The sequence below is a fragment of the Cydia amplana genome, unplaced genomic scaffold (assembly GCF_948474715.1).
Source record: "Cydia amplana unplaced genomic scaffold, ilCydAmpl1.1 scaffold_34, whole genome shotgun sequence".
NCBI lineage: Eukaryota > Metazoa > Arthropoda > Insecta > Lepidoptera > Tortricidae > Cydia > Cydia amplana.
The window spans coordinates 19,674-35,757 of NW_026947479.1; the positions used below are offsets into that span (position 1 = coordinate 19,674).

The 16,084-nt window shown below is 36.5% G+C and overlaps 1 protein-coding gene across 1 annotated transcript; it reads right to left on the minus strand.

The window, feature by feature from the left end:
- Positions 1-2,141: 2,141 nt before the first annotated feature.
- Positions 2,142-7,763, minus strand: LOC134661986 (general transcription factor IIH subunit 2-like). Its single transcript, XM_063518218.1, has 9 exons — positions 7,654-7,763; positions 7,329-7,530; positions 6,955-7,094; positions 6,193-6,355; positions 5,501-5,599; positions 4,483-4,646; positions 4,151-4,282; positions 3,846-3,954; positions 2,142-2,285 (listed from the first exon to the last, which is right to left on the minus strand). Exons 1-9 carry the CDS (start codon positions 7,713-7,715, stop codon positions 2,154-2,156), a joined length of 1,203 nt encoding a protein of 400 aa, XP_063374288.1. The 5' UTR covers positions 7,716-7,763; the 3' UTR covers positions 2,142-2,153.
- Between the last annotated feature and the right edge of the window lie 8,321 nt (positions 7,764-16,084).

Here is a 16,084-nt window from a genome sequence, read left to right on the forward strand (position 1 = left end):
ATTTTAAGTGAACCTAAGGGTGGTATTCCACCGGTACAATTTATTTGTCCAATGTGATTGCGTCGCACTCTTTCATTAATCAAAATGTGTGACTTAATACACATTGGACAAAGAAATTAGACAGATGGGATACCACCCTAAGCAATCTTAACCTTTTGGACGCCAATGACCAATATATACGCACCGCAGGTTCAACGCCAAAGACGTATTAATCGGTCATAGACCACAGAGCAACATAGACCTAGGTGCATATGCATAAAGTTCAATTTCAGTTTTGACACTTCGGTGACGTTGCGTCTGAATGACAGCTTTTGTGTTTGACACGGCGTCGAAAAGGTTAATTTGCATCGGTACTTATGTAATTCAAACTATTCAAAGGGAGTTTATCGCAACAATATATTCTCAATAGCTGTATAATGTTAATAACTAAATTAATTCATCAAGGAAGTATAGCTTGTACGATGTACATATGTACAGTCAGCTACACTGATTTCTGACCCTACATACCTACACACAAACATCTATAGAATAGGAATCAGTGCGATTAATTATACATACCAGCATCGATGTATGTTTAGCGTTAGTTTTTTTTTTAATTTAAAGTGAGACGCCGAAGGCCGTGTGCAGTGCTGCACTACGTTTCCTCATTGCGAGATTTTTTATCTGTGATTTAAACTGAATTGTTGTTTGTTAAACAATTTAATGATATAGGCTGCTCTATTGTCGCTTAACTGTTTAATGTTGTATGTATATTTATATATTCTATATTTGTTGATTGTGAATGCATTTGATCTTTTATACTCCACGTTAAATAAAAATTGAATAAAACTTGCAAGGAATAATAGTTATATTGTCGATAAGTCTGCGCTCATAGACGTTGTCGGGCGCGGTTATAATTATTATCCGTCCTTGGGGTGCAAAAGGTTAAAAAAGTCTACGGTAGTCCCAGTTATTTTGATCGACAAAAATAAACTAAAACAGCGACTACCATACCATGGTCTGACTAACATGTTTATGTCGGTATAATCATTGTGATATATATAATTGTAAATTTAAAATTTAAACCGAAATATGCATAACGGTTGAGTATTAGTATAGAGTATTGATGTACGTTTGGCGAAAATCTTATAAACAACATATTCAGTGGAAGGGCGAATTGTGATATAAATAAACACTTTATAAAAAATACACCGTTTTTATTATTTGAATGTTGAATATTTAGTTTGTATTATAGCTACGCTACCCTCATCAGTTTGGTTTATTATTCTTCTATTCGCTACGTGCACGACTAGTGTTGCCCTCATTTTGTCGGACTTTCTATGTTAAATCTTATGGAGTAAAATTAGTTCAAGCGGCTGCCGCTAGTACTAATATCGGACATTCCATAAGATTACCTGTGTTTGTGACGATCAGCGCCACTTCCCCCTCCACCGACTTCGCACATTGCCAATGAACTTTATCATGTACCAATAAGACTGATATTCAAATGTCACTTTCCAACTGATGGATGGATTTATTAGTAGCAGCACATAATATACAACAGTACAATGTTTGACAACTGAAGATCACTGACAATGCTGTTCCACAGTTCGGACAGTATATAGGCATAATTACTTTATTTTTTGATCTAGGCATAGTAGTTTCAGCTGTCTAAATTTGTCAAATTCGTGCGTCATCTTAGGCGTCCACGACCGCGGTGATGCGTAAGAAATGAAACATTCAAATATTTCGTCTGTTTGCGTTCGTGTTACTACCTCAATAACAGTGTCTTCTCAGTATAGTCGTAGCCGTGAAATGTATTCAAACTGTATCGAGCGTCCGAACCAGTGTTCGTAAATATATACACACTAACTTATGTCTTCACTTCACTTACGGTCTGCCAGCAGCTGGTAGCAATCCCACTAGTAGTCCGATAAACTATTATTATACTATCCGTGGAGTGTAACACTTAACAGCCTCAATTATTGCCAGCATTCGGTGACATAAGCTCACGAACAACTAACACACACGTCCTCACTTCACTCGTGGCCCGGCAGCCGCTGGTACAGGTTTAGACGCCGCGCGGGCACACGCTTGAAAAGTCTCTCTTGTGGATTTTCACATCCTAAATAACTGCTGGAAGCTATATACTACACTACTAACATGACCTCGCTTCACTCGTGGTCTGGCAGCCGCTGGTACAGGTGTGGACGCGACGCGCAAGCCGGACACACATGCAGAGTCGCCGCGACCGCACTTGCGCACTCCCAGCAGTAATGCTCGCGGCAACGCGGGCAGCGGTGCAACTGTACAAACAAGAGAAGTAATTACTGAATATAAACTGAAATAGATGAACTGTAGGGCTAAGATGGCCGGCTCTTTATCATTTGTCACCATGGCTGTCACGTTCTAACAAATACGTAAGTGCGAAAGTGACGCATAGCATGACAGGTGATAAAAATGCGACCATGATAGCTGGTCTGAATAGGAAAATAAAAGTGACTGGGATCGAAGTAATAACGAGGTATCGGGCGGGATGACAAAATCAAGGAAATCACGTGAGACATGTCATGTCATCACACAGATAGGCGTTTTCTATATCTATACACGATTGTCAATTTGCTAGAGCTATTCGAAAAAGTATCTTTAATGAATTGTACTTTCTGTCGTTTTATTAATATCTAGGAGATCGAGGTTTGCTCGGAAAACATATACAAACTCAAAACTTAGCGTTTTCCCAGAGATAAGACATAGCTAGATCGATTTTAGGCACCCGAAAACCCCCATATAACAAATTTCATCGATTACGGTGCGCAATAACGAATATTACATCGATCTATCTATACTATCTATTCTATACCTTTCCACGTGTCATTTCTCGTAGGTATGTAAATTAATTAATATTCTTATAATGCAGATAGGGCGTGTTATTCCACGCTGAACAACCTGTGTGCGCAGGTGATGTTGGAACTTCCGGATTCTACTATTTCTATTATAATATTAATAGTTTTTTTGTCAATAATGGAAACGTAATGAGCACGTGTTATTGAAGTTACTGAATGTTTCCACCGATACACGTGTCGCCTATTGTAATTTATTACCTGTGTTGTTATATTATATTATATAACCTGATATTGTATTTTCTCCAGTACGCGATTTCTCTTTATCTCACTGTGTTCGTGCCAGAGTACGGTCATTTTAAATAATTATTTACAGTACATATGAGGCTACTTTTCCGCACTAGTGCGTAAAATAGCACTTTTCGTGCGTATGTCGAAACTTTAAAGTGCCATATCATATGTACTGTAAAACGTTGTTCGATACACGTGCGAATAGGTAATTCGCAAATCGTGTCGATTTAAAACACTCCCTTCGGTCGTGTTTTGTTTTAATTTATCGCTACTCGTTTCGAATTTCCTCTTTTTCGCACTTATATCGAAAATAACTATTATAGATGTCTGATTGTCATTCTTGTATTATACTTATAGTTTATTACTTTCAATTGTATATTTCATATAAGATAAATATTTTTACAGTAACAGAACTTAGTGACCAACTTGGTATATGTATGACCACGTTTATAGAAAAACGCAGTTGTATTTTCAAACACAAAACAGTATTTTTATAAAGTGTAGCGTCAGATAAACGTAAAAAAATCTCTTAATTCGCTCAATAATCTATCGGAATAACCCAAATACAGTCAGTCTCAAGATAGTAGGTATACAAACTAATGTCACTGTTATCCAGTAAATACAATACAGAAATACAGACTTCATTGTTAAATATAAACATAGTACATTTTACACGTCATAAACTTAAACGTCAGTATTAACTAGTTTGAATTTGAAGGTCCTTCGTTTACTTACTTCTTTATCTAGTTCCACAAAAGGCCTTAAACACCCAAAACAGTACTGAGCTTGGCCTTCGTTTGGTATTTCTTCATACGGCTCCACAGGGAACAGGTGATGGTAAGATCTGCAATAAATATTTATTTATTTATTTAAAACTCTATTGCACAGTAAAAATTGTACAAAAGTCAAACTTATTGCCAGAAGGCATTCTCTACCAGTTAACCCTCGGGTCAAACAGAGAACAAGCAGTATCTTTTTTCCCAGTTGTTGCTTTTTTACTTTAGGTATATAGAATCGGCCTCTTCTAGATAAGGTGTTACCTGGCTAGATGTGGCGCTGACGCCAACGTCAGACCACACGTTCGGCACTGCGCGGGCAAGGAGCAGTATTTGCTGCGACATTGCGGGCAGAGGTGGCCTTCCGTACCTACGCCTTCGCCCTCTTCCAAATGACTGGAAAAAACACAATTAATGAAACAACGTAAAATCTAATACCGTTTAACCGGTTAAACCGTTAAATTAGGGTCAAATTGTACCGGCAACCATGGTAACTCCAGGTTTAAGCGGTTAACCCCGGGTTAGTGAATGGTGTAAGTGGCCCTTAGACTCCTAATCTTTGCGACTTGTGTAATAAAGCAGGTGGCGGTACTGACCACATGCACTGCGTGACGGGCGGGGGCGCGCTGTTGTCCTGGTCGCAGGGCGGCGCGTGCGGGAAGCCCATCTTCACGAGCCCCGCGTCCAGGCTGCGCGCGCGCGCCGGCGGCGCCGTGCACTCCAGCAGCAGGCTGCGGTAGTGGACGTCGTCTAGTACCACCTGAATACCAAGCATTATTTAATTAGCCTATGTCCCATAGGGTATTTTCCCACTACTCAAATCAGTTTCATTTTTAGAACTGTCAATACGATTTGCTAATATGGAATTTATATGAAACATTACACAGTGACGTCACGGTCTACTCTCCTACTCTTTATATTTCTATCCGATTTATTAAATAGGACTTGTGCTTAAAAATAATTGCTATCTATGTTTTTATAATAATTATATGGTGCTTTTTTTCAGGCATGGTGTGAAATAATTTATTTCAAATACAGTCAAATATCCTATTGTTGGGCACAGGCCATCTCTCAAAAGAGGGTTTTGGGCCTTTCAAAAAAGGAAGTCAAGGTATTTTTTTTCCGTAAATATTTGTTTATGTGAGCGCCGAATATTTCGGCACAGTTGCAATTTGCAAGTAAGACTGCGGACGATAGTAGTAGCAGAGACACCGTGCGTAACAAGCGAATCCGAAGGAAGGTAAATTGATATGGTGTGTAGGTTTAGGTAGACCACAATTAAGACTTACACCAACTTAGTCGCCGCTTTTTGGCAGTGGGTTCCTGTGACTCTTAACACTCGCAGCACAACTCTTAAGTTCAACTATGCTGAAATTTAAGGAGCCCCCAAAAACAAATACACATGGTAAAAACCCTGTTTTTAGTATCAGTTTAAAAATGTTACAATATAATTGACAAATTGACCTTTTTATTTCTTATCCTTACCTTGGGTACAACAGTTATTACGTCGACATTATCTTTTTTACTACAATATGTCCCGCAGTTCGGTGTGCCTTTTGGCAAAGGCCTCCTCCAACCTTCTCCACTGTACTCTGTCCTCCTGTTTTTACTTACCCCATATTCGCCACCAGTATCTTGGCATAACTTCTTACAGATCCTGACTTCAGCTGCCAGTCCTATTACACTACACCTGATACCGTCTGTCTTGAGGCTCTGTAATAACGAAACATTTAACAAAATATCATTTAAGATAAATAAATACTTATTCTAATTTTATAACAAGCAGAAACGTCTGCGAACGATGCTATTAAGCTTATAATAAATTTAAAAGTGGAAAAATTACTGTCTTGGGTGAGACTTGAACTCACGGCCTCTGGATCGATACTCCAGCGCTCTGCCATCTGAGCCACCGAGACCTCATCCATAGCCAGCAAACTAAATAAATACTTATTTTAGAATTTAGTACCAGATCTTGGCGTACAGTTGACTTCAAATATATGTTTAAATTTTTCGCCTTATTGCAAAGGAGTAACGGGGCAAAAGTATAAACATATCTTTGACGTCTACTGTACATGAAAATAATATTTAGATATGAAAAGTTACTAACACTCAAAATCTACCCCAGCTAGGACAGCAATGCTGAATGGTAAGGAACAAAAATCTGGTCTTTAAATATGTGTTGACTTGTTTCAGAAGAAAAGGTCACCCTGGTCTGATTGTGTGGTATTATCTTTCTTGTCTATTACTTGTACTAACACCTGGCACTTAAAACTAAAACCTGAACATATAGTCCCAACACAACATACCTGTATAGTTGTAGTTATGTCCCCCGGGTCACAAGTAGTGAGTGAGGCGAATAACACTAGAAGTTCTCTTGAAGCATGCCCGGGAAGGGGCTTGAGGACTCGACTTGCAAACTCCAATGTGTTCTGCAGTGATGGCTCGCCAGCCAGGGCTATATTTGACAAGCTGAGGAAAAGAATGTGTTATTGGAAGTGTAAAAATATCAGAAATATGGTTATTTTTGCATTTTTAAAGATTGTATAAAAAAGGAGAGAGATTTTATTGAGAATAAATAACATAAACCACATATTTTATACATTATTAACCTAACTAAGAATGATGTTATACAATATACAGTGGTGTGTAACTATTACAAATTTTGAACCTATTATAAGAGATTATTAAACTGTACAACAGGACTTAATTGTGTATCTAAGTTTTAAGATTTTACAATTTAATAATGTGTAAAAATCGTGAAAGATTAATCAGTGTTACTATAAGAGACTTTTAGAGTTATAATAATTGCATAACACTTCTTAACCTAGAATATGTCTATGCTATTTATGTTTGCATACTAAGTGCTATGTCAAATATGGCACTGTTACCAAATGGGTGTAAATTTAGCCTAGTTAGACCGGGGTGTTCTGTAAACATGTTCTTGCTGCACCGGATTGATTTAGCCAGTTGCCCTGCGTTATAACAAATTTGCTGCAGCGAAAGTGTTAATAGGAAACTAGTAGAAGGGTTAAAGGTAGTAGAAACGGATTTCAATAAGTATATCTTACCCTTGTACAGCCTTTATGTGTTTTCTGACATTCCCTGACATTTCAGTCAGCCTCTCTGCTCTCTTGTTCTTCATGAGCACCACACCCAGTTGACTCAAGGGGTTTTGATCAAAGAATTCTTCTATAAATCTCTCTAACAACTGAAAAAGGCACAGAATATTAATATCACATTCAATAAATGAAAATAAAATGTAAGAAATCTGTCAAAAAATTTATAAATATTATATGACTCATATGTATAGGTAGTTCACATGAATGTACTATGGTTTATGACTTATGAGTAAAATTCAAAATTGATAATGCCAGTTACGCTGCCAAGTGTACAAAAGAAAGTGTGTTTGAGTAAGAGGAAAATAGAAAATGGGATGACATACCTTTAGTGTGCAAAGGAATCTAGTAGGCTTTATATCCTGGCAGCTCATCGCCTCGGAGCAGTCCACGGCTACCAGGAGATGCCGCATCATGCCCAGCCTCACGGGCCCTCTGCGTGGAGCCGCTGCCTTCCGAGCCGCCTTTTGAGCGAACTCCGCCACCAGGCCTTCCACCAAACCATCCTCATCTTCTTTTATTGCCTCCCTGTATTAAAAGATTTAGCATAATAAGAAACAAATAATAGTATGCTCACAGAATACAAAACATAACCTCAATTCAGCAGAACTATCATAAACATATGATTATAGAAAGTAAAAAATTACTTACCAGGTTTTCTCGTAGCCGGTTTCCCAGCGATACTCTTTCGGATCCACTTCGTCGTCTGCCATTGTTATCGTCTGAGTTGTTTGATAATGATAAGATCTATGTAAGTGTTTAACAACAATGAATTAGGTTATCGGAATTTATAACAACACTGAATAGGAATCTGACATGTATCAAAATGTTCAAATGAAACAGTTTAGTTGTCTTTTAGATACTTCAATATAATTTAATTGAAATACACAACATAAAACACTAAAAACTCCCCAGCTCCCCAGTAAGGGATTATAGAACACAAAGAGCATATAATCACTACGTTCTAAGAGACGGAACTCCATAGTACGTAATTATTTGACAGTACTTGTCAAACGGTTTGGTTTGACGTTTATCGTCGGAGTTCCATTCATACCAACATAATGAAAAGTTTTTTTTCTGGGATTTTATGGCCTGGTTACGAGACCTTTAAGCCAAATGACAATTAGTTTATGGAAAGTAGTGCTGCGAAAAATCAATAATAGTGAGTTCTCGAAACGATAATAACCGACATGACAGAAAGTAGTGCTGCGAAAAATCGATAATAGTGACTTCCTAAACCGATAAAAACCGTCCGCTTGATAATCCTACTCCTCTCCTACTCATACATTTTTTTTATCGTAGAAAATAAAACACCAGTGAGTTTATAACAAAGTTTATTAATTTCTTAAGTTGATACTTGGTATATACATATTTGTTCTTATTGCACAATTTGAATACTGAATGTACAAATAATTATGCTGTACCTATATTTTTACACACTGAACTGTACAAAATATATTCAGGTAGAATTTAAAAACGGATACACTGTGCTCGTTACAAAATCAAATATTTTGGTCTAAAGATTTTTTACCCAATCTTAGAATTTAATATATTTAAATAGGATAAGGTAAACAAAAATATAACTGTAGGAGGGAAGTAGGAACTAACCGAATTATATATACCTAACACACTTAAGAATCGAAATTATATATGCCTAGGTAGGTAACTTTAAGCCGGATCTGCTGTGGACTGTGTGATGTGACCCTTATTAACCCCTGACACAGAATGGCTACATAAGTACAATCACCAAGTTAATACGAATAAAACAAAAGGCACGTATTTAACTGGTCAACTAATTAATCGAATTTGGGTAGGTAGGGCAAGCAATAAGAAGTTATAGAGGGAAAAGCTAGGAACACAATTTTTGACTCCGTAACTTTGTTTGGACTAGTTAGGAGGTGAACATATCAAAAGTCCCCGGCCGTAGCCGCGGTGCTGGGGGGGTAGAGGGGGCAAAAAAGGTCTCATTTTTCGGTTTTTCACTTATATCTTGGAAACTTTGCGTCTTAGCGAAATGACTACTAAGAAACACCAAAAGCTGATAAAATTTGTTACAAGTTTTATTCAGTCAAGTTTTTCGATATCTTGAATAGTTTTTGAGATATCCGCTCTTGAAAGTTTTTTCTTAGGAATGGTGGTGGACCACCCAACAAAAATAAAATTCAGCACCCCCGATTTATACGAAAATGATACCAAACATGGCCTAACAGCTTCACTGATGTAGATATCAAGATAAAATTAAAATCCCTGAATAAACTTTCAAGAGCGGGTATCTCAAAAACTATTCAAGATATCGAAAAACTTGACTGGATAAAGCTTGTAACTAATTTTACAAGCTTTCGGTTTGTCTTAGTATTCATGTCGCTAAGACGCAAAGTTTCCAAGACATTCCAAGATATCAATGAAAAATCGAAAAATCCGACCTTCTTACCCCCCTCTACCCCCCAGCACTGGGGCTACAGCCGGGGACTTTTGATATGTTCACCTCCTAACTAGTCCAAACAAAGTTACGGAGTCAAAAATTGTGTTCCTAGCATTTCCCTCTACAACGTTTTTTGAGCATTCATTTCCTGACCTACGTTTAAAACAATAGAAATGGGTACTAAAATTAATAGTTAGGCAACAAAAACGGAGCCTTAAAATATATAATATGAGACAACATTTTAATACCATTACAGCTTTTGTTTATTTTTAGGCAGGTACCAAATATTTATTTGCAACTGAATTATTATATTGGAGACTATTTATGAAGCACATTTTGAAAAGAAAACAGGATCGTGTAGTGACCAGACAAAATATTTTAAAAGAACTTAATTTTTTAATTAATAGATAGCCGTTTTCTTTTTAAAATGTGCTTCATAAATGGTCTCCAATATAATAATTCAGTTGCCAAATAAATATTTGGTACCTGCTTAAAAATAAACAAAAGCTGCAACGGCATTAAATGTTGTCTCATATTGATATATTTTAAGGCTCAGTTTTTGTTGCCAATCTATTAATTTTAGTACCCATTTCTATTTTTTTAAACTACTCAAATTCAATTAATTAGTTGACCGGTTAAATACGTGCCATGAATAAGTATTGTGATACAGCGAGGACTTATTACTTTAATGCTCATTGTTTTAGTTTAGATTATGTCACTGTTATTGTCTTGTGTTTTTTAAATAAATATATAAATATACCTATGTGACAATCTTTTTGTGAATAAAATGTACCTAATATCTTGACATGTAAAATATGTTCATTTTCAACAAGATACAAATAATCCTATAACTGTGTTCTAAGTAGTTTTCGTTATGGCAGTTATGAATTAGGCTTACTATTTATATCCTACTTCCCTCTGTACTCCTAGCTATGGTTTTAAGATGGCAAAAAGCTGAATAAAGTAAAGTCGATTACACTTTCTGGAGCTTCTTCAGCAATTCATTCTTCGTTGTAGTGTAATCTGTAACAAGTCCAAATTAATTTTAAAGAAACTCCGTAGAAATCTTTGGTCTCGTAAATGCATTATTCGTACAATGCAAACATAATACTACATCCGCGGAAAAATTAAAAGATGTATGAGAACCTTTTACCAAGTGGATGAAATTAGGTTTGTTTTAAGCAATGGTATGTATTATGCAGGCTAATATTAAAAAGTATTATTTGGTACCATTCCGCCGTATACATCCTTTAAACCGAAGATGAGATAATAATATGCTGTGCATAAATATGAACTTTGGAATTAATGCTTCAAACTACTGAGAGATAAACTTATTTTTAGGGTTCCGTACCCAAAGGGTAAAACGGGACCCTAGGGTTCCGTACCCAAAGGGTAAAACGGGACCCTAGGGTTCCGTACCCAAAGGGTAAAACGGCACCCTATATTACTAAGACTTCGCTGTCCGTCCGTCCGTCTGTCTGTCACCAGGCTGTATCTCACGAACCGTGATAGCTAGACAGTTGAAATTTTCACAGATGATGTATTTCTGTTGCCGCTATAACAACAAATATTAAAAACAGAATAAAATAAAGATTTAAATGGGGCAATAAAATTAAAGATTAAGTTGTATGGGACAACAAAGTTAAGCAACGTCGGACGTCGCGTGGTCAGTACTTGGATGGGTGACCGTTTTTTTTTGCTTTTTACCCTTCGTGCGCGAGTCCGACTCGCACTTGCCCGGTTTTTTAATATGAGTAACAAAACCGTATTGACTTACCAGCCTTTTCTTCGTTTTTCGATTATCAGAAGCAAGAACTAGAGTATCCCTAGATCCAACAGGTAGTTCGTCAGCAAGGCCCCTGCGTTTCGCTGGTATTGAAGCTGAAATTAAATAATCCGCATAATTATAGAGGTATTATTATACGAGCGTAGTAGGTACCTACGCGCCGTGTCGCGTACTACCTACGCAGCGCGTGCATTAAGGACGCGGCGCTGGGCCATCGTGAACGTGACCTCTGCTTGCCTCTGTTATTAGTACCTACCTACTTAAAAATGGAGACCTACAAGTATATGCTCTAGGAACCACGGACCGGAAGACGCAGCGTGGGAAGGTCCTCTACAAGATGGAGTTGCATGGGGTCGGCGTGTGCCCGGCCGCTGTGGAGATCGTTGAGGGAGGCCTTTGTCCATCAGTGAACGTTTTTCAGCTGATATGATGATGATGGAGCTTTCGGAAACCCGTCGCGCGAGTGACTAAAAATACGTAAAGGCTCTACCCATCCATGCAGTATCATACTATGACCGTGCTGTCGTGAACGTATCAAGCATGGAATGTAACGCGATACGGACTAAAAATATAATAATTTTTTTATAAGTTGATTTCAGCCTACCTTTAGTTCAGTCTTGGGTATTTTTGTTAAACTACCTAAATCAATTTCATTAATTTGGTAGGTACCATATATCAAGCTGAACTGATGATAAGAAGTGGATACCTATATGAACTCTTTGGTAGTCAGTAGTGACAGTAGTAAACCAAAACTTTGATCTAGATGAGTCCAAAACTTTAGGAGGGTGAATTACAGTCAGCAATTAGCTTTCCGGCGATGGTAAACTTCATGAGGTACCAGGTACATCCGCGGAAAAATCCAAAATAGGTAGCATTGGAGCCGATTAACTAATTTGAGCCACTTTCGGATTTCCGATTGAGTTGAAATTTTGGATACGTATGCAAATCGGATGACAATGCAATATTATGATAACATTGACCTGATCTCATGATGGAGACAGGAGGTGGCCATGTGAACTCTGTGATAAACGCCACCTAATTGTGTTTGGGCTTGTTAGAATTGTCTCGATGAGTATTAGTCGGCTGTGGAAAGACAAATACATTCTTACATAAAAGCTTATACCAAAAATAACTAATAACTAGTTTTTTGCCAAATACTTATTCCCTATTCCAATATCTTATACTGATAGGGTATGTCCATTCTAGGGGGCCTATTACTGGATTCACGTCCATTACCGGGGTTCCATTACTGGAGCTTTGGTGTCGATGACTGGAGAAAAAACCTAGTTTTAATTTGTTAAGTATGTGGAAACTAATTGCAGTATCTTTGATACAACACGCCTGAATCAGGAAAGACTGATAGGACATTCATCTTTTAACACGCTAAGCGGTAGAACTTTTACATGTATCAGGGAAATATCACAAATACTCAAAATTATATTTTCATTATTTACTTGAGGAACGAACGTGCGCACACAAGCGAGCGACGTGAAGTACTGCCGAAATGAACGATCGCCATCCATACGCAACGATAAAACTGTGCAAACGCATCGACAACGATTTTTCTGATATAAAGCCCTTGCTACACGGTCGCCGACAAGCCCCCAGACCGCGTGGCCTTGGCCGGTCCCGGACCGTGTAGAGAGTTGTTACCAACAAAATTTGACCAAAACTGACTAAGGACATACCAAGGTCAGACGGTTAGAAGGCTTGTCGGCGACCGTGTAGCAAGCCTTTAATTTGCAACTGCCACCGATCAACGATAATCGACAACGATTTGTCATACACACGGCAGATAAAACTGCGCAAATCGGACTGCACAGTTTTATCGCTACGATTTATCGTTACGTGTGTGGCCTGCATTAAATGTCCCATGATGGTTGCCTTTACTATACTACTTTACTATTACTATAATAAAATAAATAAGTAGTATGTGAGTAGGTAAAAGATAACTGGCCTTAACGTCCATCGATCTTGAGGTAACTCGGAACCGAACGAATGTGGCTTCGGAAGTATTTGTGTGTCCGACGTGGTATACGATCCCCATCAAGGCACACCAAGAGAAAAACTTCAGCAGCCAATACTTCAGTTTAAAATCAGGAGACAAGGGCTGCAACAAGACGCGCTAGTAAAAAAGTGACAACATTTCTTACTTTTTTTGTTTTGGTCTTGAATTACGTTTTGCAGTTAAGAGCATAAAAGTAAAATTTTCTTCTAAGACTAAGGTCTTTTCTTTGATTGATAGGTGATTTTCTTCTAATCGGTCTCAACAGCCAAACAGTTAAAACTTATTGCACAATTTTACTGAGCAATAAAATTGTGTAGATGACAAAACTTGTTATATTATTTTATTTTTGCTACAATTTATTTGAAATCCGTATTTTCCGTCATTAAATTTAGTAAATCACATAAAATAGGAATCGATTATCGTTCAAAAATGCTCCGAAATGTTTGACTTGGCAGAAAACCAAGCGTCAGAAACTCTGATCACATGTTGAAAATAAAAAAAAAGTTAGTTGGCGGGAATTGGATATGTATTATGTTCTTTCGCTTTACGACAATTTCATGGTGTAAATTGCCGTGAAAAATATAATTTATTTTCCTCGCAATCGTAGTGAAAAGCAGAGTGTACAACAAGGGCTATAAATGTCCATTTTTACAATTTTATGCCCTTTCATTTTTATAATTTTATGTCACTTTTATGCCCTTGTTGTACAATCTACTATTACCAACTATATTTGTCTGGTTGAACGAATGGTTTCCTTATATACACGGTGTAACATGAGGAAACCGAATAATTTTAACCACGCATTTCTGAGGTCAAAAGAAGGAAAGAATGTAACACGAGTTTAGGTCAATTTCGCCAAAAAAAATTTTTTTTGGTTTGTTTTTTAAAATTTTTGAATGTATTTGTACATAAATAATAAATCTTATTGGTAAATTTGTTACTTAAATTGATTTTTACATGTTTTTTTTCGTAAAACCTTCTTTTTGCAAAGTGTTACTTGTCACTTTTTGACATCTATCAATAAAGATATCGTCGGTGTACTTCCAAAACATGATAACTGACAAAATGGTCAAAAATGAGTTGTTTATATAGTTTTGTTCACATTTTATTGTTTTAAATATATATGTGATTTTTTTTTTATGTTTATTATTTACAAAGTTATAGAGTGTAAAAAAGTACTAACAGACAGGAAATTAAATATAGTGTACACGTAAAAAATAATAAGGGTATTTAAAACAACATATCTCGTAAAACTGGTCATGCAAAATATATAAAGTAACGTTAACATGTTTTGTCTGAATGTAGTTATAATTACCGTTATTAGTGTAGTTATTAATTAGAACCTAGTTAGAGTAACTGGTAAAATATCATAACATTATTCATTATTATTTACCTATAGGCATTTCTTTCAATACACGATCTATTATACAACTAAATAATATTAAATTCACTTAAGACTGATTTAAGTATGCTCGGTAAACGCTAACAATATCAGTATCATAATTTTTTGAAGTAATTTAGTTAATAAGGAGTGTATTGTCATATGATTCTTCAATAAAGGAGAGAAAAGTAATATTAGAATCACTTATAACTGTTTACATGTAAATAATTACACGTTGCATGTAATTTATTACTTTTTATTTCTACGTTAGTGTTTAGAATTTGCTTATAATATCGTGTGAACTAGTATTTTTTATCACTGTCTTTTTTTTAAATTATATATAATTATTTTTATATGATTATAAACAAATACACCAAAATCAGTTCATTTTTTATACAGGTAAAACATGATAACTAACACATGCCATGTTTTTGTCGGCCAATATTTTATATTTTTCGGTTTAAAAATATCACTTTTATCAATTAATAGACAATTTTAATATCCAAAAATTTTAAGTGTGAAAGTAAATTAGTCAAAACGGGTTTCTAAATTCCCTTATTTGAGGACCAAACTTTCAACTCGCGATTTCTCGAAACTATGTTTCAGGTAGTTATCATGTTTTAGAAGTATACCGACGATATTTAGACTACGTCCCATAGCAGCAACATCACCATCAAAAAGGCCTTTTACATTATGTAACAACAAAAACTTGTTTATTTTGAAATTAATATTATCTCTGAATCTAGGCGTTTTTAAAAAAAAGTTTATAGGACATTTTTGTTTCTAAATATGATCAGGAATACGCTGTTAAAATTATTCGGTTTACTCATGTTACACCGTGTATGGTCTATTAATTTATATGCAGGATTTAAAATGTTAGAGCATCGGAATAAAATGGGATTTCATACGATTACTTTATCCCTAGGAGTAAAATGTTACTTTGAAAACCCATTTTGTTCAGCTGCGATTTTTTTTTATTTGGAAGCTTAAAAACCGGTCAAGTGCGAGTCGGACAAGGGTTCCGTACATTACGTCCGACTCATGCTTGACTGCACATTTCAGGTTTTCCTGTCATCTATAGGTAAAGAACTATTTTAACCAACTTCAATTTCATAGAAGGAGGAGGTTCTGTATTCGGTTGTGGCTATTTTTTTTCTATGTAGGTACGTTCACCGATTACTCCGACATCCGTAGTCCGATTTGAGTAAGTAATTCTTTTTTTTGTCTTAAAGTAAATTTTTTGTCCTTTTTAAAATAAATTATTGATAGCTTTAGGGCGTGTTGCCATGTTGAGTTTCCCCTCAACGACGACAACACGACCATGTGCACTCCTCATTTACCCGGGCTTGTGACCGGCTCCTTTGTGGACCACGGATGATCCGCAATGGAGGCTGAGTTTCCTTCTTGAGTTCGCTATAAATATAGTAGTTGGGGACATTTCCCTCCACCTCCTCATGGTCTTTGCTGGCTCGCGCCGTACATACC